Source organism: Cupressus sempervirens, chromosome 7, assembly GCF_028749045.1.
Source record: "Cupressus sempervirens isolate cs-2001-9-10 chromosome 7, ASM2874904v1, whole genome shotgun sequence".
Taxonomy (NCBI): Eukaryota; Viridiplantae; Streptophyta; class Pinopsida; order Cupressales; family Cupressaceae; genus Cupressus; species Cupressus sempervirens.
In genome coordinates this window covers 805,984,987-806,008,644 of record NC_143124.1, presented here as the reverse complement: position 1 = coordinate 806,008,644, position 23,658 = coordinate 805,984,987, and the positions used below count along the sequence as shown (strand labels likewise).

The 23,658-nt window shown below is 36.0% G+C and overlaps 1 protein-coding gene across 1 annotated transcript in view; it reads right to left on the bottom strand.

The window, feature by feature from the left end:
* Positions 1-369: 369 nt before the first annotated feature.
* LOC149549828 (phosphorelay protein) overlaps positions 370-23,658 on the bottom strand; it is an 85,376-nt gene continuing 62,087 nt past the window's right edge. The window contains exon 4 of the mRNA XM_089793057.1: positions 370-1,340. Coding sequence (XP_089649183.1) covers positions 480-1,340 — 861 coding nt within the window. The 3' untranslated portion in view covers positions 370-479. The remainder of the gene's footprint in view (positions 1,341-23,658) is intronic.

Sequence of the window (23,658 nt, the reverse complement as noted above, 5' to 3'; positions counted from 1 at the left end):
TGATGCACCCTTCACCTAAAGAAAAAAACCCAATCACCAACCAAATTGGAGCAAAGCAAATTTTTTGGACACTAAAAAACATTTCCAGTAAAATTAGGACCATGCCCAGCTCTTCCACTTATGTTCCAAGGAAACAAATAAATGATAAAATAACAGGATGCAATGGAAATCTCTCTAGTATTGCACAGCATTCCAAGGCATTAACGTCATATTTCTATTGTTCAATGAGAAGGAAGAAAAATAAAATTGTACGGATGCTATATGCATGTAGAAAGAGTTGAATGGGGCTCATTCATACAGTTTGATTTATACAATTTAAAAAACAGAAAAATATACCATACAAGAAGTCAACGCAAATTTATAAACAGATTTTCTAAAATTCTGAAAGCTATGCCCGTAATTTCATCTTCATTGCTAATAAGGAAAATAAAAGCATGTTAAATATTTTACAGGCAATAATAAGGTTGCTTGCTGGAAGTTCATAATGTATCCAGCCATGCATCAAAGTCATCCTCTACAACCTTTGAAGGTTCCTTAAATGTGCTCAACTTGGGAGCCAGTAGAGTTGCAACTGTGGATTTTGAACCTGATGTATTCTTTGCTGTGTCCACATGATGTGCTCTATTTACTTTTTCAGTGTGTGAGTCATCCAAAGTCAAAGTATTGTTATTCCTCGCAATTATATTAGTAGGGCCTTGTAATTGATCCTGAAAAGGCTGCTTATCCTTATATAATGACTTTTCTGTAAAGGTATGATCTGATATTGTTCCATGCACTTCCAACATACCACCATTAGAGGGTGTGTCCAAAGCATCAAGAAGAGCATCTAGCTCAGCCTCAGCTGCTGCAGCTTCAAATCTAACTGAACCTAATCTAAAATCATTCTCTGCCCCTAAATTTAACTGCTTACTATTTGTTACACCACTATTATACAATTCCATAGCTTCAATGCCACTTAACTCTTCCACGTTCTTTTGTAGATGTGCCTTGTGAAGAGATGAACTAGCGTTGATTGGGCTGTCCAAAGATGATAAATAATGGTTTTCTGTTTCTTTATTACTATGGACTGTGCTTTGACCACCAGGTATTTTTGGCAAAGGCAATTGCTCCATGGTTAGAATGCTTTTGCCAGTAGTATTTTTGAGATCTTTTCTCTCGTATTCCGTCATGGACTGTACTCTATATACTGCTGCGTTGTTTTCATTTGAAAAACCCTCATCTTCTGTCGTACTAAGTTCATGTCTTCCAGATGGAGCAGATGCTCTTAACTCATTTTTGAGAGCATGTACATGCTGTTGCTCCCCAAGTTGGTGACTTTCAGCCTGAGAATCACTTGCGTGCTACATCATAAGAAACCAAAGCACACATTCAATTAAGGACTATATAAATAAATTTCCTTTTTAGTCAAGCAAATCTGGAAGTAATAAATAGCTGAAAAAATAGAAAAGACTAGTATTTTGCACATGAAGTAAATTGACAAAAGTAATTTCCAGATAAAATTTTTAAACCAAAGATGCCAGTGACTCGTGAGGACAAACCGCAGCATTAACTTAATTTCCTCTAGACACATTTATGAGACAGTAAATTGACACAGTAAAATGTCCATCTTCAAAAGGTAACTCAATTTAGAAACAGATTTATTCCCAATTCCCTAAATTATTGAAGTTAATTCCCCAGCATGAAAACTCTGCTGAACAAAAATCAGCATCCATATAGTCAGGAAAGTCTGCAGAAACGTATATAAATTTCTCTGATAATGATTTCCCACCAGAACCAAATGAGCAAGCAAAGATTGCAGATTTACAGATTGCAATAACTTTCTGCAACTGCAAGACTTTTGGACCTGCGAGTTTACAAAATAATGCATTTCCGTAAATACAAACAAGGCACACATTTTACTGAGTTTCCAGTTTTCCACAACTAAATGTAGTGAAGTTTCAAATTAAATTTACTGATACTTCAAGAATCAAAGCTAATATAGCAAAGCAAAATGTCAGATTTAACACTCTGCTTTTACCAAAGGAGAAAATGTCTGTTTTGACAGCTTCATCTTATTTCATTTACATAAGTAGCAGGAGCCTTAGAATTTGATTTAGTCACCATAAAAGCATAACAAATTAACAATCTCTAATCTTGTTTTCAACTCGCATTCTTTCAAACAACTTCAAGATAGGACTTTACATTTAGAATATGAACACCATTGGGTAAAATCAACTAGCCAAGAAAAATAAATTACAGGATGAGACAAAAGCAAAAAATTTACAATCTTCTAGATATAAAATATGAGCTCCATAAATACTAATTGCAAAAACATAAATTCACCAAATCTAATTGCACCCCAAATCATTATTAAAGTCAAAATGTTAGTCATAGATGCTGCCTTTAAGGAAATTAAGATTATGAACAAAGATTCCAGCACTGAGACCACTATTATATCCCTAGGGTGAACTAGCATAGGATTCTAGAAATGACGAAGTTCAAAATAAGACTAGGGCAGTGATTTTAACAAGAGTAAGATTATACACATAGTGGATTGTTATTTGTTAATCACCATTAAGCCTTAAAACAAATTGCAACTGTTAATCGGGAATTGTACGGTCAACTTGATAGTGATCTTGGTAGCAGAATACAATAGCAATGTAAGTTAACAGTAACAGCTTGCAGTCTAGAGTTTGAAGGATTTCCACCCAGCTCTGCTGTTATCAGAGCTAATTCACTATTGCTGTTGAGGATTTGCTATTATATGAGTGCTGGTATGGTGGTGTTCTTAAACATTAAAGAGTCATATTGAATTCAATAATCTTGGAAGTGGAATAAATAAGAAATAAAATATAAATTCAAGGACCTCTTAACTGAACAGAACAGAACAGAACATGCTAGAAAACCTCATTATTAAACTAATGCCTGAACAAGAAAGATAAGAATAAGCTGTCCAGAAAAGTTACAGATATTGACCCAGATCAACTACAAGATTAGTATGGGCATTGCACTTTGGATAAATAATAGATGCAGCAATCCATAGATTGGCAATTTGGCAATATGCAACCATCACCCAGACACGCAATATCCACTTTCTGATAAGAGAACTATCATAGTTCACGACACCTTTTTAATCCATAATGACCTTACACTAAATGACTCAACCTGCTAAAGAAGTGGGTTATCTTTTAAAATACTGTTAGATAAAAAAAAATTAATAATTTTTGTATGGTAATATGAGGTCTTCTCCTAGCATATATATTATATACAGCATATGAGGGACTGACAATAAACAATGATTGATGGAGTTTGCAATATCCGCATGCACAAATTATATATGTCGAAGAATTTCATCATAGTATTATATGCATATGCCGATGATATAATGATCTTAATAGAGCTATGGAGAAGACTGCACGTGGAATACACAGCCACAATTATGTTCTGCTTCAATTGTTTAACCTGTGGGTTAGGGGTCTACCTACACCAATGCTCCTAGCATATAAGTTACATATTCAAAACTAACATCACATTATTTTCAATAGTTGATCAATATTTTATTAGGGTGTTATTTTGTAATTGCAACTGACTTGGGAAATCTTCAAGGAATCTGAAATGTTAATGTTAGCACCCATTTTGGTACAGTAACAAAAATTTGTGTTCAGTTGAGTAGCCAGGGTCTTTCTTGTCACATTATCAAAGACAACTGAATTCCTCCCTAGTCAAATGGTAAATTCGTAAGGTCGCAGTCTGTAAGATACCACCCTTGTCTCGTGTTTTTGACCAAGCTGACTTTGACAGCGATTTTTGTATTTTTTAAGTTTAGAGTATTTTTTGCTTTTTCTTTTTATTGGTTTTTTTGTAGTTTATATTTTCCAAATAAGTTTTTTTGTTTATTGAATGAAGATGGGAAGGCTAAAGAATTCAACACACAATGCATTCAAATCTGAATCATCTTTATGTCATGACTCATATGATCATTGATTACTATTAGATGGTAGAATCTAGATACTCATACTACTGATCTGAAGACTGATATATAGACTAATATTTATTATTTGCTGATGTTCAATGTTCTATGTTCAATGTTCATTGTTTGTTTGTCATTTGATCATGAATTATGATGTTCCAGTTGAAAACTTCAATGCAATGTTCAATGTTTTAAGTTTTTTACATCTTTGTACCTTACATTGTATAATTGTAGTACATCTTTACATAGCTAGCATTTTAAGTACCATATGTATAGTATATACACCCTTGCTCCCTCCACCACCCCCCAGTCCCCCGCCGTCCCCAAATCAAGGTCCCTCTATCCCCCCGTCTCGGAAACTTGTCCCCACGTCGCCCCGTCTCCCAGGGTGATGTAACTATGTTAAAAATTGATCGCCAGATAATCGGTATATGCAAATTCTCTCCAACTGCCTACTGATGTCAGCTTCAGCATATCTTCTAGTTAAGAATTTGACTGATATATGAAGGCAGCTCCAGCATACCTGGAGCTCAATCCGCAGTATCAGTGACTGGCCGCTTGATATAGTATTCTTTCCCCTTTAAGTTCAAATCACTAGACCTACAATCAGTCCCAGATATCACCGATCTACTGAAACTCGCCTGGGGAATGCAGATACTACTCATGTTTCACTGAGTTTTATGATTTCTATTCTGTAGCTGAAAAGTATGGCTCCCAAAAACCTGCTGTTGGTTCGAACTGTAATTGGTGTGAGCAGTATGGCAATCTGCCTTTGACAATACTTCTAATTATGCTGGAAACCTAAGTCGCAAGTTTCAAATTCAAATTCGAGTTCGTCAATCATAAAATTAAAAATTCGAATAAAATTTGGCAAAGGTGCAAATTCGGAAAAAATCAACTTTAAATTTTAGTTATATATATTTATGTATTTTTTAATATTAGTAATATAACCACAAAATTGTCAACATAGTTTAACAGTGCTAAACAATTTCACTAAATAACTCAATATCAATTTAAAATAAAATACTATTATAATAAATAACAGTATTATATTAAACATCATAAAATTTGGATGAAGTTCGGAAAGACTAAAAATTCACTGAAATCCGAATCTCATGGATGAAATTTGACGAATCCTGTGACTTAGCTGGAAACCCTGCTCTAGACTCTTCACAAAAGGAAATTCCCGATGAAATTCATCCTCGAATGGTATTGCACAACTGCAGATGAATTTCAAATTGAGAGATTTTGTTAACAATCAGTCAAAAGCTGAAATTAAATCTGCAAATAGGTATCTTCCTCCAAACTGGTAGCAAATTGGTCATGCGATAATCCTCAAAATAACTTCCCTCCTTTCCTTTTACCAAAATTTTCCCTCCAATCCCAAGTCAAACCATCTGAGGGTTTATTCACATATTTTAATAGCATTAACGTATGTTCATTTTAATTACAAGGCACAAAGTTGCAAACCTTAAGAAGTCTTCAAAACGCAACTTCAGAACAGGAACTGGTTAAAAAACACTCTCAGGACACAGACAGACATTATTGCAAACTTATAACCTAAATAGAAATGCTAAACAATCTAATGGGAGCTATAATAGCATTACATGAAGATATCTGTGAGGACCTTATCCCTTCACTCAACTTTTGGAGTTATTTCTTTAGGCACCAAAACGTCTTCTGCTCTGCTCTATGTTTCCCTACACTAGTACATGATTAGTACATCCCATGGTTTGCAAATAGCTTGGTGATAGTTGTAAGTTGGGTCTTTTTAGAAATGACAAGGTTTCAAACATGTAATGTAAATACATTGGCATAAACTAAAAGATCAAGCTAAAAAATATATAATATCAAAAGGACATCTCCTATGTCTCTGCTGCAAGGTAACATTAGCAAACTTTCAAGTGTCCCTGCATCTCAACCATCAGAGCCCAAGAAAGCAATTCCCCGAGAGCTAGAAGTCATTTATGATATAATTGGAATTAATCAAGACTTTGAATAAACAGACATGTGGCTCAAAACCCCCTTGTTAAACCAATCAGGTCACCAGTCAGAAGACTTAATTGGAAAAGTCAATGAGACATTAGATAAGGAAGAAGAAATAGTTGAGTTAGAATTAGACCAAACTATAAACTCAAATGTGAATAACAATAACAAATTAGGCATTGCCTGTAATATTAAAGGAATAGAAACTCCCAACTGTGGAAAAGTATTATAAAAAAGGGCCAGGAAATCTATTTCAGAAATTAGGAAATTGGATGGAGAAGAAAAGAATCAATCAAAAATTTCCAACTTGTTCAATACAGGGAGGGAGAAGTTCCCTCCTACAGAGATATGAAAATAACCACCTCGAATGTTAGGGGCCTAAATGCCCCTAACAATCAAAGACTTCTTAACAAAAGTTTAAAATTACTCTAATCTGAAATAATAATAATTCATTAAACAAAAATTTCCTCAGAGGAGACTAGAAAAATTAATAAAAAATTAGGTCTATGGCAAATCAGTAGCACCAAGACAATATCAGCCTCAGGCGGCGTAGCAATCATTTGGGATCCTAGAAAGGTCAAATATGAAGGATTAGTAAAAGACGATAACTGGATGGGCAGATGGATTAAAAACATAAGCAGTAACTTATCAGTCTTCTTAATAAACATATATGGACCCATTAGCACCATAGGGAAAATAGCTGTATGCAGAAGTAGAGATCAATTTATGAGCCAACATGCTAATTGGACATATATTTTAGGAGATCTTAATGCAGTTAAAGACCTCTATGAGAAGAAAGGAGGACTTAGACAGATGTCCCAATCCATGAAAGAATTCAACAAATGGATCTTTAACAGCATTTTTTTAGACATCAACACAAACAATGGAACTTACACCAGGAATAATAAAAGAGCGGGTACAGACAATATAACTAAGAGGTTAGATGTGTTACATCCCAAAATTTTGACCTAATTAAATTATTATAACCGTTGAGTTGAATGGATTTTTCTTTCCTGTTCATGTGAAAAGGGTAGTTAAATGTAACCGTTGTTTCCTATGAAATTGGTTGTTATCAATTATTAATGTATAACTGTTTAATGATGATGGTCGTTAACCGTTACTTGTCATATGTTGATGATAGTAGTTAGCAGTTGCATGGTTTCGGAATTATGGTTATTAACTAATTTCTTTACTATTATCTATGTTAATCGTTGATATGGATTTACCATGGGAACTACTTATTATTGTGGAAAATGTTGCATGGGTGATTGTAGGAGCAGATGAAGGGGAGAAGCATTGCTTAATGGGATCTACGGAAAAAAAACATTTTAGGAATATATTAGAAGATAAAGAAGAAGTAGAGAGAGAAATTCAAGAATTAAATGAAGATATCATCAATAACAGTATGGACAACAATAAATATTTTTAAGAAAAAGACCTAAAAAACAAGAACTGATCCTCTTAAAAGAAGAAACATTCTACAGAAATCCCGTGAAATTTGGCTCCAAGATGGAGATAGGAACACTGAATTCTTTAATGATAACACAAAACCTAGGAGAATTTTTTGCAGAATATCTAATATTAAATACAGTCTAGGGACATGGACAAAGGACCCTTCAAAAATAAATGAAGCAGCAAACTCTTTTTTTGAAAAAACTCTAAATAATTGGGAATCTTTAGACAACATATTTCATCAAAAATTCCTTAAGTGCATCCCTAAAATTATCACACAAAAAAACAACATAACTTTAATCAAAAGCTTTACCTTAGAAGAAATCAAGAATGCATTCTTCAAGATGAAACCAAATAAGGCCCCTCACTTGGATGGGTTACAAGCAATTATTTTCAAAAATGTTGGCATTTTTTGGTATTCGCTATGGGAATCAAAAGAAAACACAAGGAAATCGGGGAACATCCCCAAAGAAATTAACAACACTTTTATTTCTCTTATCCCCGAAAAGGAAAACTGCAAGACCTTTAGTGACTTTAGACCTGTAGCTTTATGCAACAATATCAATACGATCTTATCAAAGGCTCTAGCCAATTAGATTAAAGCATTATTTTCAAACATCATTTCAAAAGAACATACTGGGGTTGTCCAAAAAGGTCTCTCTCTCATGAGATTATAATCATTCAATAACTCATCCATTCAGTCATTAAAAATAAGGAATCAAGCATGATCATCAAATTAGACATCCAAAAGGATTCCAACAAAGTAGACTGGCACTTTCTATGTAAATGTATAGAAGCTTTCAGCTTTTCGAAACAATGAATAAATCTTATATGCATTGTTCTAAAAAATTGGAATTTTATTATGGACACCAAGGAAATTATTAGCCAAAAAATCTCTTCTGACATTGGCTATAGTAACCCAGCTCTATTTTGGGAAGATTCATGAGGATACCCTCCTCATTCAAAACTTATCTACCCTCAAATGCAAGAAATCTTAAAATCATTATGGGGAGAAACCTTCAATAACTATACTGAATTCCCTGATAATAACCCATATTTAAGTTGGAAATGGAAAAACCTGGATAAAATTCCACTACCTCCTCAAGCAAAAATTTAAGATTCTTGCTATCTTATATAATAGATTAATTACTCCCAAGTCTAAAGAGGGTTCACTAGTTTGATTAGGCTTGGAATCTGAGGTATATAATGTCAATGAAGGCCATCAATCCTTAGTTGATGCACAAAATTGGCAACAAACTAATCTCACGAATCGTCTTTGTTAATCTAAAATGTTTCTTCTAAAAGCAGGCATGTTTTCTTGGGCAGCACTTCAAAACCACATCTTAACTGCTGAATGGTTTAAGAAATTAATTTTTGAAGGCCCTTCATACCTTGCCCTTTCAAAATCTAAGTGGAAACTACAGATCGTATCCTTCTAACATGCCCTTATGCACAAAATTGTTGGCTATGGCTTCTCCATAAGCTTCACTTTCAGATAACCCTAACTAATAACCTCTTATCTCTTTCCAAAGTTGGCCTACTTCGAATGGTTGTAATCTTTTTAACCCTTTATGGAATTTCCCCTTCTATACTCATATGGGAATTGTGGAAGGAGAGGAACCGTAGAATCTTCCACGAACAACCCATGTCCCACAAGAGACTCAACAAAATAGAAGCTAGTATAGTTGAAGTAGCCAATTATAGGTTTGGAAACTTGATTTGCTATAATAATTTATTCTCTACATAGGCCAGTCACATGAAAAAAGAATGGTTTGGATTAATAATGCCCACTTAAATAGGTGAAGGAAGTAAAGACTCTGTAATTGCAAGGAAAAATTGCAAATTAACACCACCTAAAGTTAATTGGCATAAACTAAATTTCGATGGAGCCTCTCAAGGTAATCCAAGGTTTATTGGGATTGGATGCGTTATACATAATTGGGAGAACCAAGTACGTGGAAAACTAGCCAAACCCGTTGGCTCAACTTCAAATAACACAATTGAAATTGAAGGCCTTATTAAGAGGTCTTCTTCTATGTAAAATCCATGGGAGTTAGAAACTTAGAAATCGAAGGGGACTCCCAAATTGTGATTAACACTATACGTAAGAGCTCTACTCACAATTGGCAACTTAATTCAACAGTAGAGAAGGCCCTAAAACTCTAAACATATTTTGAACTAACATCATGTAAACACTTTTATAGAGAAGGTAATAAGGAAGCAGATTAACCAGCCAATAAAGTTGCAAATGTTTCCTTCATCTCACAATTAGGACCTAATTAAGACAAACAGATAAACATCCACAAACTCTCTTAGATAGGCCTGAGTTATATCCCATTTGTAGGATTCAACTTTACATTCTCAACAAAATCTTGTCACCAACCTTGAAATCAAGTTCCCGCCTCCTACGGTCTGCAAACTTTTTCATTCGGTTACCAGCAAGCATAAGATGATACCTTGCAGCATCTATCTGATCATTCCACCTTTTAACCACACCAACTGCAGTAACATCACTTCCTTGATATCCACTCAACAAAGTGTGTGGTGTCAAAGGCTGTTGACCAGTCGCCAACTCAAAGGCTTGAACCACTCTTCTACAGATTATAACTGAACTGTGCAATTTCTAACAACTTTAGCCAATTCTTTTGATCACCATTCACAATGTGCCTTAAGTAATCCTCTAGCAAAGCATTAACCCGTTCAGTCTGACCATCCATTTGAGGAGGATAGCTCATGCTCATCAAAAGCTTAGTTCCAACTAACTTGAACAACTCTATCCAGAACTTGGAAGTGAACCTCGGGTCTCTATCGCTGATCATACTAAGAGGTACACCCCACAACTTTATAACATTACTAAAAAACAACTGAGCCACAACTTCAGCAATGCAGGGGTACTTACATGGAATGAATGTCCCATACTTTGTGAAGTGTTCTACTACCACCATGATGCTGTCGAACCCTTCAACATGGGGTAGCTGGGTGATGAAGTCGAGGGAAATGCTAGCCCAAGGTCGAACTGGAACAGGCAATGGTAAGAGCAATCTGCCAGGTAACATGGCCACTAGCTTATCTTGCTGACACACAAGACATGTTCTTACATATTGCTCTACATCATTCCTCATCTTCGGCCAATAGAATTATAATCAACTAGAAGTTTACAACAAATCACAGACAACCTAATAGTTAAACTTTAGTAAGAAACATATATGAATTTACTAATATAAAAAATGATCCCAGTCTCGTAAATAAGCTTAGTTAACGTCTCATTAATTTTTCTAAGTTCCTCTACCACTGATTTATTCCAAATCCAGTCTTCTACAAATAAACTAGGCATATTATCAAATTAGTAGTTTAAAACTCATAATCATAGAACTGTAGCTAAAAACAACTATTTCAACCTATTTAAACACATTTATTTATATACATACATACATACATACATATATATATGTATGTATACACACACACACACACATATATTCATTTATTTATATATTTACATATATCCTTGTCCTTTTCGTTGTATGCTTATAAATGCTACGGTTGCTGCCTTGCAAATTTCCATTGATGGCATTCCCTTTGTTTAACCCCTTCGCCCCACCCTCACTCTAGGTCTCTTTGAACTCAAACCCCAATGAGGCCTTAATAAGCAACCACTTTGAGCCTTTGGTGGCCCTTTGGCTGAATCTAAAGCAAGACAATAGAAAATTCTAACAGCATAGTTGTTGATGGCATCAAGTACAGAACAGGTAGATATTATCCATTAATACTGAACAAAATGGATTGCACAAGTAGATATTAGCTACATACAAAATGAAGTAATACATTTAATATGTAAGACTTCACAAAATTCTCATACAACGATATCCATTTCCTCATATATTAATATATATTTATAACTCCCATTAAAGCTTGCTGTTTCTCTCGTTAGCTGGTCTTGACCCCTCTTTTCTATTTTAACCCCTCTTTTCCTTATTCTAACACCTATTTCAACTCATATTTCCATTTGCAAAGAGGCATATATATATATACACACATTCATACTTCATACATATAATTTTATAAATATGCATATATGTAGCCATATATGTGTGTGTGTACATATTTACACATATATAGACACACACACACACACACATATTTTATTTATCCATATCGATTTTCAAATATCTATATATATATACACACACACACACACACATATATATATAGTCTTTTATATTTAGATGCACTTATATAAATTCATATATGTATATCTATATTTATTTCTTTGCCTTTCATTTCCTTTTAGCTTCTCCGATATTTATTTTCCTTTTGTCTCTCCTTTATTACTTTCTTCTTTTTATCATCATCTATCTATACTATTTTCTCCCTTTTGCCCCTCATTCTCTTCACAATTCCTTGTCATGATGACTTTGAAAGTAAAGTCCTTACACACAACAAAGAGGTGGAGGGGGTGAATCAATTGTAACCAAATCAAACTTAAGTCCAACTTATCATATCCAACTTCAATAACCAAAACAATGAAGCATAATAAGAGATAAACCATGCACAATGACAAAATGATTTGTTGACTAGGGAAACTCTTGATTAGAGGGAAAACCCCGATGGGGATGGCAACCCACAAGATAGTGTACTAATATATAAATTCCTTGTGAAAGGATGTGACCCTATTATGAGCCAAATACAATGCAATCAGTACAACAGTCCATGTTAAAGGACATATCCTTGTTAGGAGACCTTGAACCCTTGTTAGAAGGTTCAAACTCTATTAAAGGCTAATAGGAAGACATCTTAACATCCAAATTGCATTAGTCAACAACAAAGAGTAGATCTTCAAGATAACAAATCCAATGTACTGAACTAACCAATACTACAACTCAATTGCCAATACAGTTCGTTTGAAGCTCACTATCATGTACCAACATCAACTAACTCTATCTATGATCTACTCTGATAATCTAGCCTCCAAGCTCGCATCATATCACCATCCATACATTACATGTGATATTCCATTACAATACATCCAAGGAAAACATCTTTTCTTTACACCCTATCCAAATAGAAATAACTAATTATGTCAGTTTGTTAGGGCTTTCCCAATATACAATTAATCACATAGGACCTCACTAAGGCATACATGCCTCCTTGAGCATCATTACAATTATTACAATTATGTTCCCATGCATTATAATACATTTAACAAATTATCCAATAAGGATCAACACATTTCACCAACATAATTAATTGCCAGTAAAACATATTGCACATTTTACTTCCCTGGGCTTTCCAGAATGATCTCCAAGACTTGCTGACATGTACATTGCATCACGAACATGTCTTCAACAACAACCAAGCTTGCTCACCTTAATTCTATCTTGCTGATAAGGTACAACCAATTTACCCTCTCTCAATATTTGTTGCACATTGGTTTACTACCAGTCTTTACTAAATGAATTGTAACTCAGCCAAACCTCAACATAAACATAAGCAAAGATAGATGTAGCATCTACATATGAACACAATCCCACACTCGCGTAGCTTAACCTGTTTTGTGTTGACTTCGTTGACCCAATAAACCTTTGCGATGTACAAAATCCCTATCTGTTGTGAACTCAAGAATATATCTTGTCATGAATACAACACATAACTAGTATATCCAAGTGCCAATCAGACCTGTATTCCTAATTGACTTGGTGCTATGTTGTCCCTTATTCCCTACAGAAGCTCCCCATGCTCGACAATTATTCATAAAGTGCCATAATTTAAGGATAGGAACGTTCTACCATTCCCAATATTAGGACTTGAGCTCTTTCCAAAATACTCTACAAAATTCCTCCCCTATATTTATTCACAATCCCTATTAAACTAATCAACTCAATAATGAAGACTAATATTATACTATTTCATGACTCTGAAGTAAGAACTGTGACTTTTTTGAGCGATGTCAAGCCAGAAAGATGGAACAAAATCCTAAATAAATTGGACGATCTAGCAAGACAAGTCGTGGAAAGGATGCTTGGTGAAAGGCATTTTGATTATAGTAAAACTTGGCGCACTAACAGTGATGTCATAGGCACTTTCATTGCATGTCTTTTTCAAGCTAAAGTGGACAAATGAGATAATACTAACACTCTATGAAGTTGTTTTCGCTAAAAATGGCTCAAAGGTATCATTGATATTGTTTCTAGTATATATAAAAGGGGAGAAATTCTCTTTTCAAAGGCATACATGGAAGAAGTTGTTGTCAGTCTAGAATTTGCAAAGCTTGCTAGACATCTATTGGTACCCAATATGGACCCAGTATTTAAATTTTCAATTTATGGTCTTGAACTCCTTTAAACCATGGTTCGAAGCGGTTCAAAGTGGTTCATCATGCAAGTTAAGCACGGAAGTCAAATGTTTCAAAGGTCAAAGGTTCAAGGTGTGACATAAGATTGTAGTTCGAATTCAGTGAATTCGTGGCCAGTTTAGAAATGCAGTTTATTCAAAATTTCAGATCATGATGATTCAGAAGATTTGAAGTTTGCCATCTTACAAGAAATTTGGAAGACCCAAGTAGAGTGTGTCATTGAATACTATGGTTGGTCAATTAGGATGTGAGAGCATTCAAATTGGACTGATGAAGTGTTGATCGACTATGTCATGTGTACGTGAAGATGACACATGTTGAAAATGCCTCCATGTGTGTTCTGGTATATTCCTTAATTAAGACCCATTAAAAATCTATGTGAAAAGCTGATTCATGAAATGTTAACTCTTGGGCTCTCTCTCAAAGACTACATCAAAAGTGTTGGTTTAAAATATTTGACATAAGCACAAGCTTTTCAGTAAGCATCGAGTCTTTAAGCCTTGAAGATGGGATGAACAACAAGCAAAGGCATCACATAGCCTCGGGCGAGAAGAAGCAACTGTGCCCAAAGAAGTCCTTGAAATGACTCACATGCTTCAAGATTTGATAAGGACGTGTACCCAAAAATGAAGATACAGATAGGAACCAGGAAGTGTTGATCGACTATGTCATGTGTACATGAAGATGACACATGTTGAAACTGCCTCCATGTGTGTTCTGGTATATTCCTTAATTAAGACCCATTTGAAATCCATGTGAAAAGCCAATTCATGAAATGTTAACTCTCGAGCTCTCTCTCAAAGACTATGTCAAAAGTGTTGGTTTAAAAGATTTGGCATAAGCACAAGCTTTTCAGTAAGCATCGAGTCTTTAAGACTTGAAGATGGGATGAACAAGAAGCAAAGGCGTCACATAGCCTCGGGCGAGAAGAAGCGACAGTGCCCATATAAGTCCTTGAAATGACTCACATGCTTCAAGATTTGATAAGGATGTGTACCCAAAAATGAAGATACAAATAGGGACCAAGCCAACCATTTGACTAAGTGTCAATATGATCACGGCTTGTGGAAATCATGCCAAAGTCAAATGTAGACGGATATTGGAAAACAAAGAAAGTGCCACGAGAAGGCACGACGTGCTAAATGTAGCCACGACGTGCTAAATGTAGCCATTGGACATGATAGATGTCGATGGCAGGAATGTCACCTATAGTTCCTCACGACTTCATGTAAAGGCTTGACGTCGGTGGTGGATAATTCGCAAACTGCATTCAAAAGCTATGAACAACTCTTGTCGAGACCAAGTAATCGGGGACGTCTTGGAAATGACTACTAGCAAGATGTGAAAGCATAGAATGGCAACTAGATGAGCTCTATAGGGCTGTTGCTGTGGCATGAAGGGATCCCGTGCAATTTGGCATTAATGAGGCAGAGCTCAGGTAGCGCAAAACATGGACAATGCATGTGAACTATTTAACAAAATGCTCAAACCTAACACTTGCAATCCCCATGGCCGCACCCACAAAGCTCACTGCTCATCCTCGTTAAGCCGCATTGACATCCACCTGAGTGGCTCTCATGCAGCTCACCACCTCAAATCTTGAAGATTTATCATAGTGTCGACATGCCAGGAATTGGAAAAGATGCCAAAGTCGACGATCACACCCGATCACTTCATCATGTCACCACATGGATTATATGGTGTCGCTCACTGTGTTAAGCAATTTCAACCCGCATAAGATGTCATGTCACCGTTATAAGTTGGAAAAAGTCGTGTGGATCTCAAGGCAACTGTAGGAACACATTACATAGTCCCCAAAATCATTAAAGAAGACAATAGCTTTCATATCTTGATCAACTTCGGCAACCAAGTTCAATTTGTTTGATTAGAAACTTGTGAGTTGGTAGTTCATAAAGTCACAACGAGTCCAACGCCAACATGGGAACCATTTGACAAAATGTTGGAGTCGGCGGATGTTGATTGGAATCTATGGACACTTAGATGGTGACCTTCACGTAGCAGGAAAAGAGGATGGACAATACCCTGTCCCGTGATGCAATAAAAGATGGGAGACAATCATAACATGTGGCTCTACAAACCAGCACACGACCATATTGATTTCCCCATTCGGGGAACTAAACATTTAAGCATTGTTGGTAAATAGGAGTTATGCTAAAATCAATGGACTCTTATGTCAAAGCGGATCTAAATTGAATTCGGAGGCCTCAATGGTGTTCGTGAGAAACTGTGAGCTTGGGTTGGAAGCAAAATCACGGGATCATGATGGAGAAGGGAGATTGATTATGCAATTGCGTGCTCTGTGGGGTGTTTGACAAAGTGCAGATAATTCTCTAACAAATAATCTACGAGATTGGGGATTTGTTAATTTAAGTATGAAGAGTCATTTGAACAAATGCCATGTGCATAGCAACCCGTGTCTACAAACAAGTGCTAGTTTTATTTGAAGAATTTTATAGTGTTTTATTAAAAACATTATATTCTCCCCTCAAATATTCCCTTACTTATGAACAGAATATATGGAGACTTTTAAAAGGTTTCTAAAAACTTTATCATAGTATATTAAACAAGGGATATGAGTGAGATATTTACGAGAGTTCTTAATAAACTCTATAGAAAGGGCAATATCAAAGTCCGTTTTTAATAACTAATAAAAATCTTATCGAAATAAAAGATGAGAACTAGCAAGAAACGGTTATCAAAACCGAAAGTGGAAAAAGAAGCTCTATTTACGATGGCATGGCAGAGGTTCCAGGGGTTCCAATTTTTAGAGTTTTTCTTAAGTTCTTCCAAGGGGAAAGAGAGCAGACTGTGGGCTGTGGAAGAGCAGAGCTCTTGTCATTTTTTCTAAACTGTGTGTTGGGAAAAAGGAGAGATTTTGATTTCTAGCGTAATGGAAGAGTATAATTTTTGTTTTCCTAGGTAGTGATTTTAATGCATATGTGTAATAAGGTCTATGTAATGTTTTACGCTTTAGAGAAGGGAGATTGGAAGATAATTGCACATCAAAACTTCGAGTTTGGGCAGTTTTCTTTCCACTGATTGTGATCTTTGTATAACTTTCAGTTTTCTCTAAAATGCATTTTAATGTCACCGTTTTCTATGTTATTATTTCAAGATATCTTTAAGGCTCTGATTCTTCACTTTCTCAAGAAGATGGAAGATTTATTCCTTGTTTTCATTCTTTCTGTTATGTAAAATCTGGATAAATGCACTTTGTGTCATTTATTTTCTTTTAGCTATTTAGTTCTTCCGCATCTATTTCGTATTTACGGATAGATGTTTGTAAACCTTTTCTGCTTTATGGTTAAAAGCATTCATATTTGTATTGCTATGAATTCATTATAAATCTTACGCGGGGAGTTGTACCCGGATAAATTCAAAGGGTGCTTACGCTTTTCAATAGCGAAGTGACCCAACTGTTAGTGCATATTTAGTCTTCTAACTTGGGCTTTTGGGATTATTTTGAATTTATTTCTTTGGAGGACAATCTATTCACTAACAACATCCTATTCTGGTTCTCAGAGACTCTAAGTCCTTTGACACTCTATGGCCAGACATGGAACGTAAAATCAATTTCCTATTGCGTTGGTTTAAAATTATTAGAGGAGACAATTCTCTTTGGCTCAAATAATGCATTCACACCTATGGATATCAAATCCCCCTAACTCTGGACCTAAAGAATCTAGAAAAAGTAAAATTTATCCTTCCCAAGCTCTATAAAAACAACAAGATGAAGAAAAGAGTATGCTCTTTTCTTAAGGGCGAAGCTAGAATTTTTGACGGCTCAAATTTAGAATATTTAGAGCATGATAGTTGTCATCCCATGAATCTTAAGGTCCACTCATGTATAGTTTTGTCTAGTTTTGAGAAGGGCACAACCCAAGACAAAATTAACACAACAGAAAACGAGACTTTTATTATTAGGAATGTTATGCTATTAAATTCATTACAGCAAAAACAGACTCAACTACATGCCTTGTGGGCTTACAATATTATCACCTTTTGGAGAAAAAACCCTTCTCACAGTAACTTTCCCAAACTCTACTAGAACTATGTTTACATCGCAAGAATTTGCATTAAGAAAACCAAATAAGGTTTAGGGTTACGAACACACTTTAGATTATGCCATTTGACATCCACTACCAAAATTGAAGGTTCTAGAAGACTCGTCAGAAGTCGGAGCAAAAATAGAAGCTTCCAAAAATGGTAGTCCAACTTCTAGGAGGCATAAACTTTTGATCTAAGAATCCAATCGATGAACTATTCACATTCCCGAAAAGCTCTCTAAGCGCTCCATATGCATATGGACCAGCCTCGCTCGTCCCCAATTTTTAGGGCTTGTACGAGGTTGTTTAGTGCCTCAAATCTGACTTTGAAGCATTCTTAGGAAGTCTCTAGGCAACTTAGAACTCCAATAACTTTCAAACTGTGAAACCTTTTGACCTGATTCTTTTTATGGAGTGCTTAATTTACAATTACAACCATCCCTCCAACTTACATGCTCTAACTCATCATAATTATGGCTCTGTTACAAATAACTCATTTTTTGCACTAGCACGTGCCTCGAGGTGCTCAAAAACACTAACCCAAAAAAGTAATAACAAGAAAAGGAGAGTTAAAATCTTTATTAAAACAAATGGGTATCCAATAAGTTAAAATACAAACACATTAAACAAAAACTAACCCTAAGCATATTTTTGGGTGATACAAGATTGCCCTTACACCACTAGATGCTCCTGCATCAAACACCCAGGGTAAATTGAAAAGTGACGCTATCACTTTACAACTAGTTGAGGAAAGCCCAAACAGGCAACCTCCACCTTGGATAACCAGGTCGAATCTTCCATTGGTCGTCCTTTCCACTTCACTAGGTACTCCTCATACGGCATGTTTCTAGTACTCCTTCCCATGCGGCTATCCAGGATTTCTTCAATCTCCTCAGAAATAGGAATAGGACATGGCTCAAGTATCAACTCCTCCCCTACACCATCTTTGTGATATTTTGTTAAGTCTGTAATATTGAAACTAGTAGATATATGAATTCCATCTGGCAACTCCACCTCATATGCATTCCTTGAATCATGTTTCTTCAAAATCTTGCAGGGACCAAATTTCATCTTCTTCGACTTGTTGTAGGTGCCCAGAAGAAATCATTTCTTTCTCAAGTACACCATAAATACATCCCCAACTTGGAACTCGTTATGTCTCCACTTTTGATCTGCTCTAGCCTTATACTGCATGTTCATCTTGGCAATATGCTCGCGTAATTCCTCATGTAGGCTCTTGACATGTACAGTAAAGTCTTCTACCTCAACACTAATTCTTTGTCTTTGCTTCATCTTCCTCAACTTTGTTGTAGTCCTTGGACTACTCCCATACACAATTTGGAATGGTGACCTACCAGTACCACAATTCACAGAATTCTAGTTGTGGTAGAATCAAATCCCATCCCTTGGACTTATCCCCTACTAAACACCTCACCAAATTACTCTGCAATATGAACCACATCAAGAGTCTTGTGACAAAGAATGAAATGAGTCATCTTTGAGAACCTTACAACCACCACAAATATTGAATCATTACCCCCTTGTGTCCTTGGCAACCCAAGAACAAAATCCATGCTTATGTCTTCCCAAGGTCTAGATGGAACATGCAATGGCTAATCGAGTCCAATATTCTAACTGAATCCTTTAGTTGTCTAACACACTCAACAACTCTGCACAAACTTCTTCACATCCTATGACAATTGAGGATAGAAATAATGTTCACTAACAATAGCAATGGTCTTATCTTGACTAGAGTATCCTGCCATCCCTCCACTATGTTTCTCCTTGGTCAAGTTCTCCCTCATGGAACTTTTGGAACACACAGTTGACTACCCTTGAACAACATACCATTCTGGATCATGTAACAAGTTCCTTACAGGCCTTCCAAGCCTCTGCAAAATCAGGATCCTCAGGGTAGAGTCTTGAGTTCATTAAACCCAACCACTTCAACCTGCATTTCTATTAGTAACAATTGCCTCCTACTTAATGCATTTACAACCCTATTCAATCTCCCACTTCTATGTTTCAATACAAATGTATAGCTCTGCAAGAGTTCTACCCATTCCAAATGTCTCTGATTCAATTTACCTTGGCTATTTAGGTATTGTAATGCCTAATGATCGGTATATAGAACAAATTCTTTTGGCAACAAATAATGCCTCCATTTCTTTAAACCCTAAACTATTGCATAGAAAATTGCATAAAACTCCTGATCATAAACATGATACTTCTTTGCATTATTCAATTTCTCACTAAAATATGCAAAATAGGCTTACTTTCTTGGCTCAATACGCCAATGGCAATACCACTAGCATCACAATCCACTTGGAACACAGCTTGATCTGTCACCTTCTTCTTCAACAACTCTTCGTCTCCCTCCTACACAACATTTCCTTCTTCGTTTTCACCCTCACTTTCATCTCTTACAGCAAGATTTATTCCTCTATGGATCTCCTCTTGCAATGCTTGAACTTGTCTTTAAAGGGCTCAAACCTCAAGGGAACCCCTACGGCCCTTCCACCACATTCTCTTCATGGAGGCATCTTCTCACTCTCTCAAAACCCACAACCACACAGTCCTGGTGCAAACTGCCTCACAATCAGTGCTCTATCTACACACTAAGGAACTCTTGCTCTTATACCACTTGATGAGGACACAACCCAAAACAAAATTAACACAACAAAAAAGGAGACTTCTATTATCAGGAATGATATGCTATTACATTCATTACAGAAAAAGCAAACTCAACTACATGCCCTGCGGGCTTACAATATTATCAGTTCCTAGAGAGAAAAACCCTTCTCATAGTACAATATTATCTTCCTAGAGAAAAAACCCTTCTCACAATACCTTCTCCCAAACTCTGTCAAAACTACCTTTATATCGCAAGAATTGGCCTTAAGTAACCCGAATTAGGTTTAGGGTTAGGAATACACTTTAGATTATGCCAGTTGGCATCTGCCGCCAAAACAAAAGGGTCTAGAAGACATGTCAAAAGTCAGTACAAAATTAAAAGCTTCCAGAAATGATAGTCCAACTTCCAGGAGGCATAACTTTTGCTCTGGGACTCTGATTGACGAATCGTTTACATTTCTGGAAAGCTCTCTAAACACTCTATATGCTTTGGGACCAACTTACTCAATCCACATTTTGCGGGCCTGTACGAGACTGTTTGGTGCCTTGAATCTGACTTGGAAATGTTCTTAGGAGGTCTCAAGGCAACTTAAAACTGCAGTAATTTTCAATCCACTGCCAAAACAAAAGGATCTAGAAGACACGTCAAAAGTCGGTGCAAAATTAGAAGCTTCCAAAAATGATAGTTCAACTTCCAGGAGGCATAACTTTTGATCTGGGACTCTGATTGACGAACCGTTTACATTTCTGGAAAGCTCTCTGAGCACTCTATATGTTTTGGGACCAACTTCACTCATTCCACATTTTGTGGGCCTATACAAGGCTGTTTAGTGCCTCAAATCTGACATGGAAATGTTCTTAGGAGGTCTCCAAGCAACTTAAAACAGCAATAACTTTCAAACGGTGAAACCTTCTGACCTGATTCTTTTTCTGGAGTGCTTGAAATTACAATTACAACAATCCCTCCAACTTACACCCTCTAACTCATCATAGTTATGGCCCTACTACAAAATAACCTATGTTCCCCTGAGTTTTCGAGACGGGGACGGCAGGACGGGTTTTCGGGACCGCAATTTTTTTTGGCAATTTTGGGGATGGGGGGGGGGGGGGGGGGGGGGGGGGCAGCTATATATATAGGGAAATTTTAAAATATACACTGAAAATTGCAAATATACATGTCATTCATATGAAACTAAGCACAAACCATGTCATTTTAAAATTATAGAACCTTAACATACACCATTTGAATGTCATCTAGGAAATAATAACCAATTTCAGTACTTAATTGTCAATATGCATATCAATATGTGAACAAATATATATATATATATAAGTTTAGCAGTGAACAATATCATAAAACTCTGGAACTCTAAATATGGCCAAAGGCTAGAGGGTTGTCATAAAATTTCATCATCATGTTCAAGTTCAACATAGAAAACAAAATTTAGAAAAATGAACTATACTGCTGCTCAAGCTCTCGGAAGCAAAAAAAATCACGTCTTCTTGCAAAATGAAAACCTGAGCCAGCTGCAACACACTCCCAACTTCACAGGCAAAATCAAACAAATAACAAAACAACCACAATGTGGTTTTTTTGACCTTTTAGGACATTTGGAGAGGCAGAACCCACTGGATGACCAAGTACCGAGGACGTCTAGCTGTTTTATATTCTTTTTTTAAGCTTCAAAAAAAAAGGTTAGGGGACTTCAAGATGTCCCCTTTCCATACCAGGGACGGCCTTTTCTTTCCCAGTAGTCCTCGAGTTTCGGAGATGTCCCCTGCTGATTTGCAAATTTTGGGGATAGCTGGGGGATATCCCCTACTCGTCCCCTAGTCCTCGTCTCAGAAACAAGGGTTTTTCGGCCGGGGACGCGTCCCCGAGGAACATAGAAAATAACACATTTTATGCACTGGCACATGTCTCGAGGTGCTCAAAAACACTAACACAGAAAAGTAATAATAGGAATATAAGAGTTGGAATCTCTATTAGGCCCAAATGGGTATCAAGAAATACAAACACATTAAATGGAAACTAACACCAGACATAATTTTGGGTGATACAGGATTGCCCTTACAACATTGGATGCTCCTGCTTCAAGTTTAGTAGTTTGTAGTTCACTTTCCAGTTCAGTAGTAATACATCAATTATTCCTAATTGCTGCTATTAGCATCCTATTCACAAGCATTACCATCACTTGTACATACCTTAAGGATTAAGGTAAATAATGCACTAAAACTTAGACTATGTCTATTATAAACTTATCAGTATCAGACGTTTCAGAATGATTAGCTTATTTCAGTATCTTTAATCTAATAATACAGTTAACTAACTTCTAACAAATGAGGTTTAATGAACTGGAGCTACAAGATGCCAATATAGTAAGTAGTTCATGTTTCCAAAATCTTTGCTAACTTAATCTGCCATTATGTTAGATGCATCATCTTAGCACGCTTTGCATCTATGTTTTTTATTCCAAAAAGATAGATCTTAATAGACCACTGGTAATTCAGAAATTTCACTATAAACTACATATTTATTTAAGTTTCAAATAATGGGTTTAATGAATATCTACAATTCTCAAATATAGCAGTATTCCTAAAAGATAGATCTTAATAGACTCCTGGTAATTTCAGCAGTTTCGCTATAAAAAACATATCTATTTAAGTTTCGAATAATGGGTCTAATCAATATCTGCAATTCTCGAATATAGCAGTATATGTCTAGTAATGGGCAATTCTATACTTCTCATTATATTTTTATCAAATTTATAAATATTAAATCTGCTTCATCACACTCATATTTTTGTCGTGTCCTAAGGGGTTTCAATTGTGAGTCATTTCTTTATCGTGAATTTGAACTTGAAGTTTCAATTAACTTCAAGTTCAAGTTTGCGTTCCCCACTATCTTTCGTGTAACAAATTCCATATTCACTACCCGAGTCAGTCTTGATGAAGTCGAAGTCAAAGTTGAAGCCCGATCTTCTCAAACTTCAACTTCAACTTCGAGATCGCTTTTGAATGTGGGCCCCAATAAAGACATTTCCCAAGGCATGCGAGATCATAAATAAGAATATTTATGTGGCACATGTTTTGATACGAAAAGATTTGGTGAAAAGGCAAATTTGTCATTTCATGATGACATGGAGCATTAATAGGCGTGCGGATTTGATGGGCATTTATAACAAATCACTCAGAGGGTCTTTTTCGATGCGCAGCAC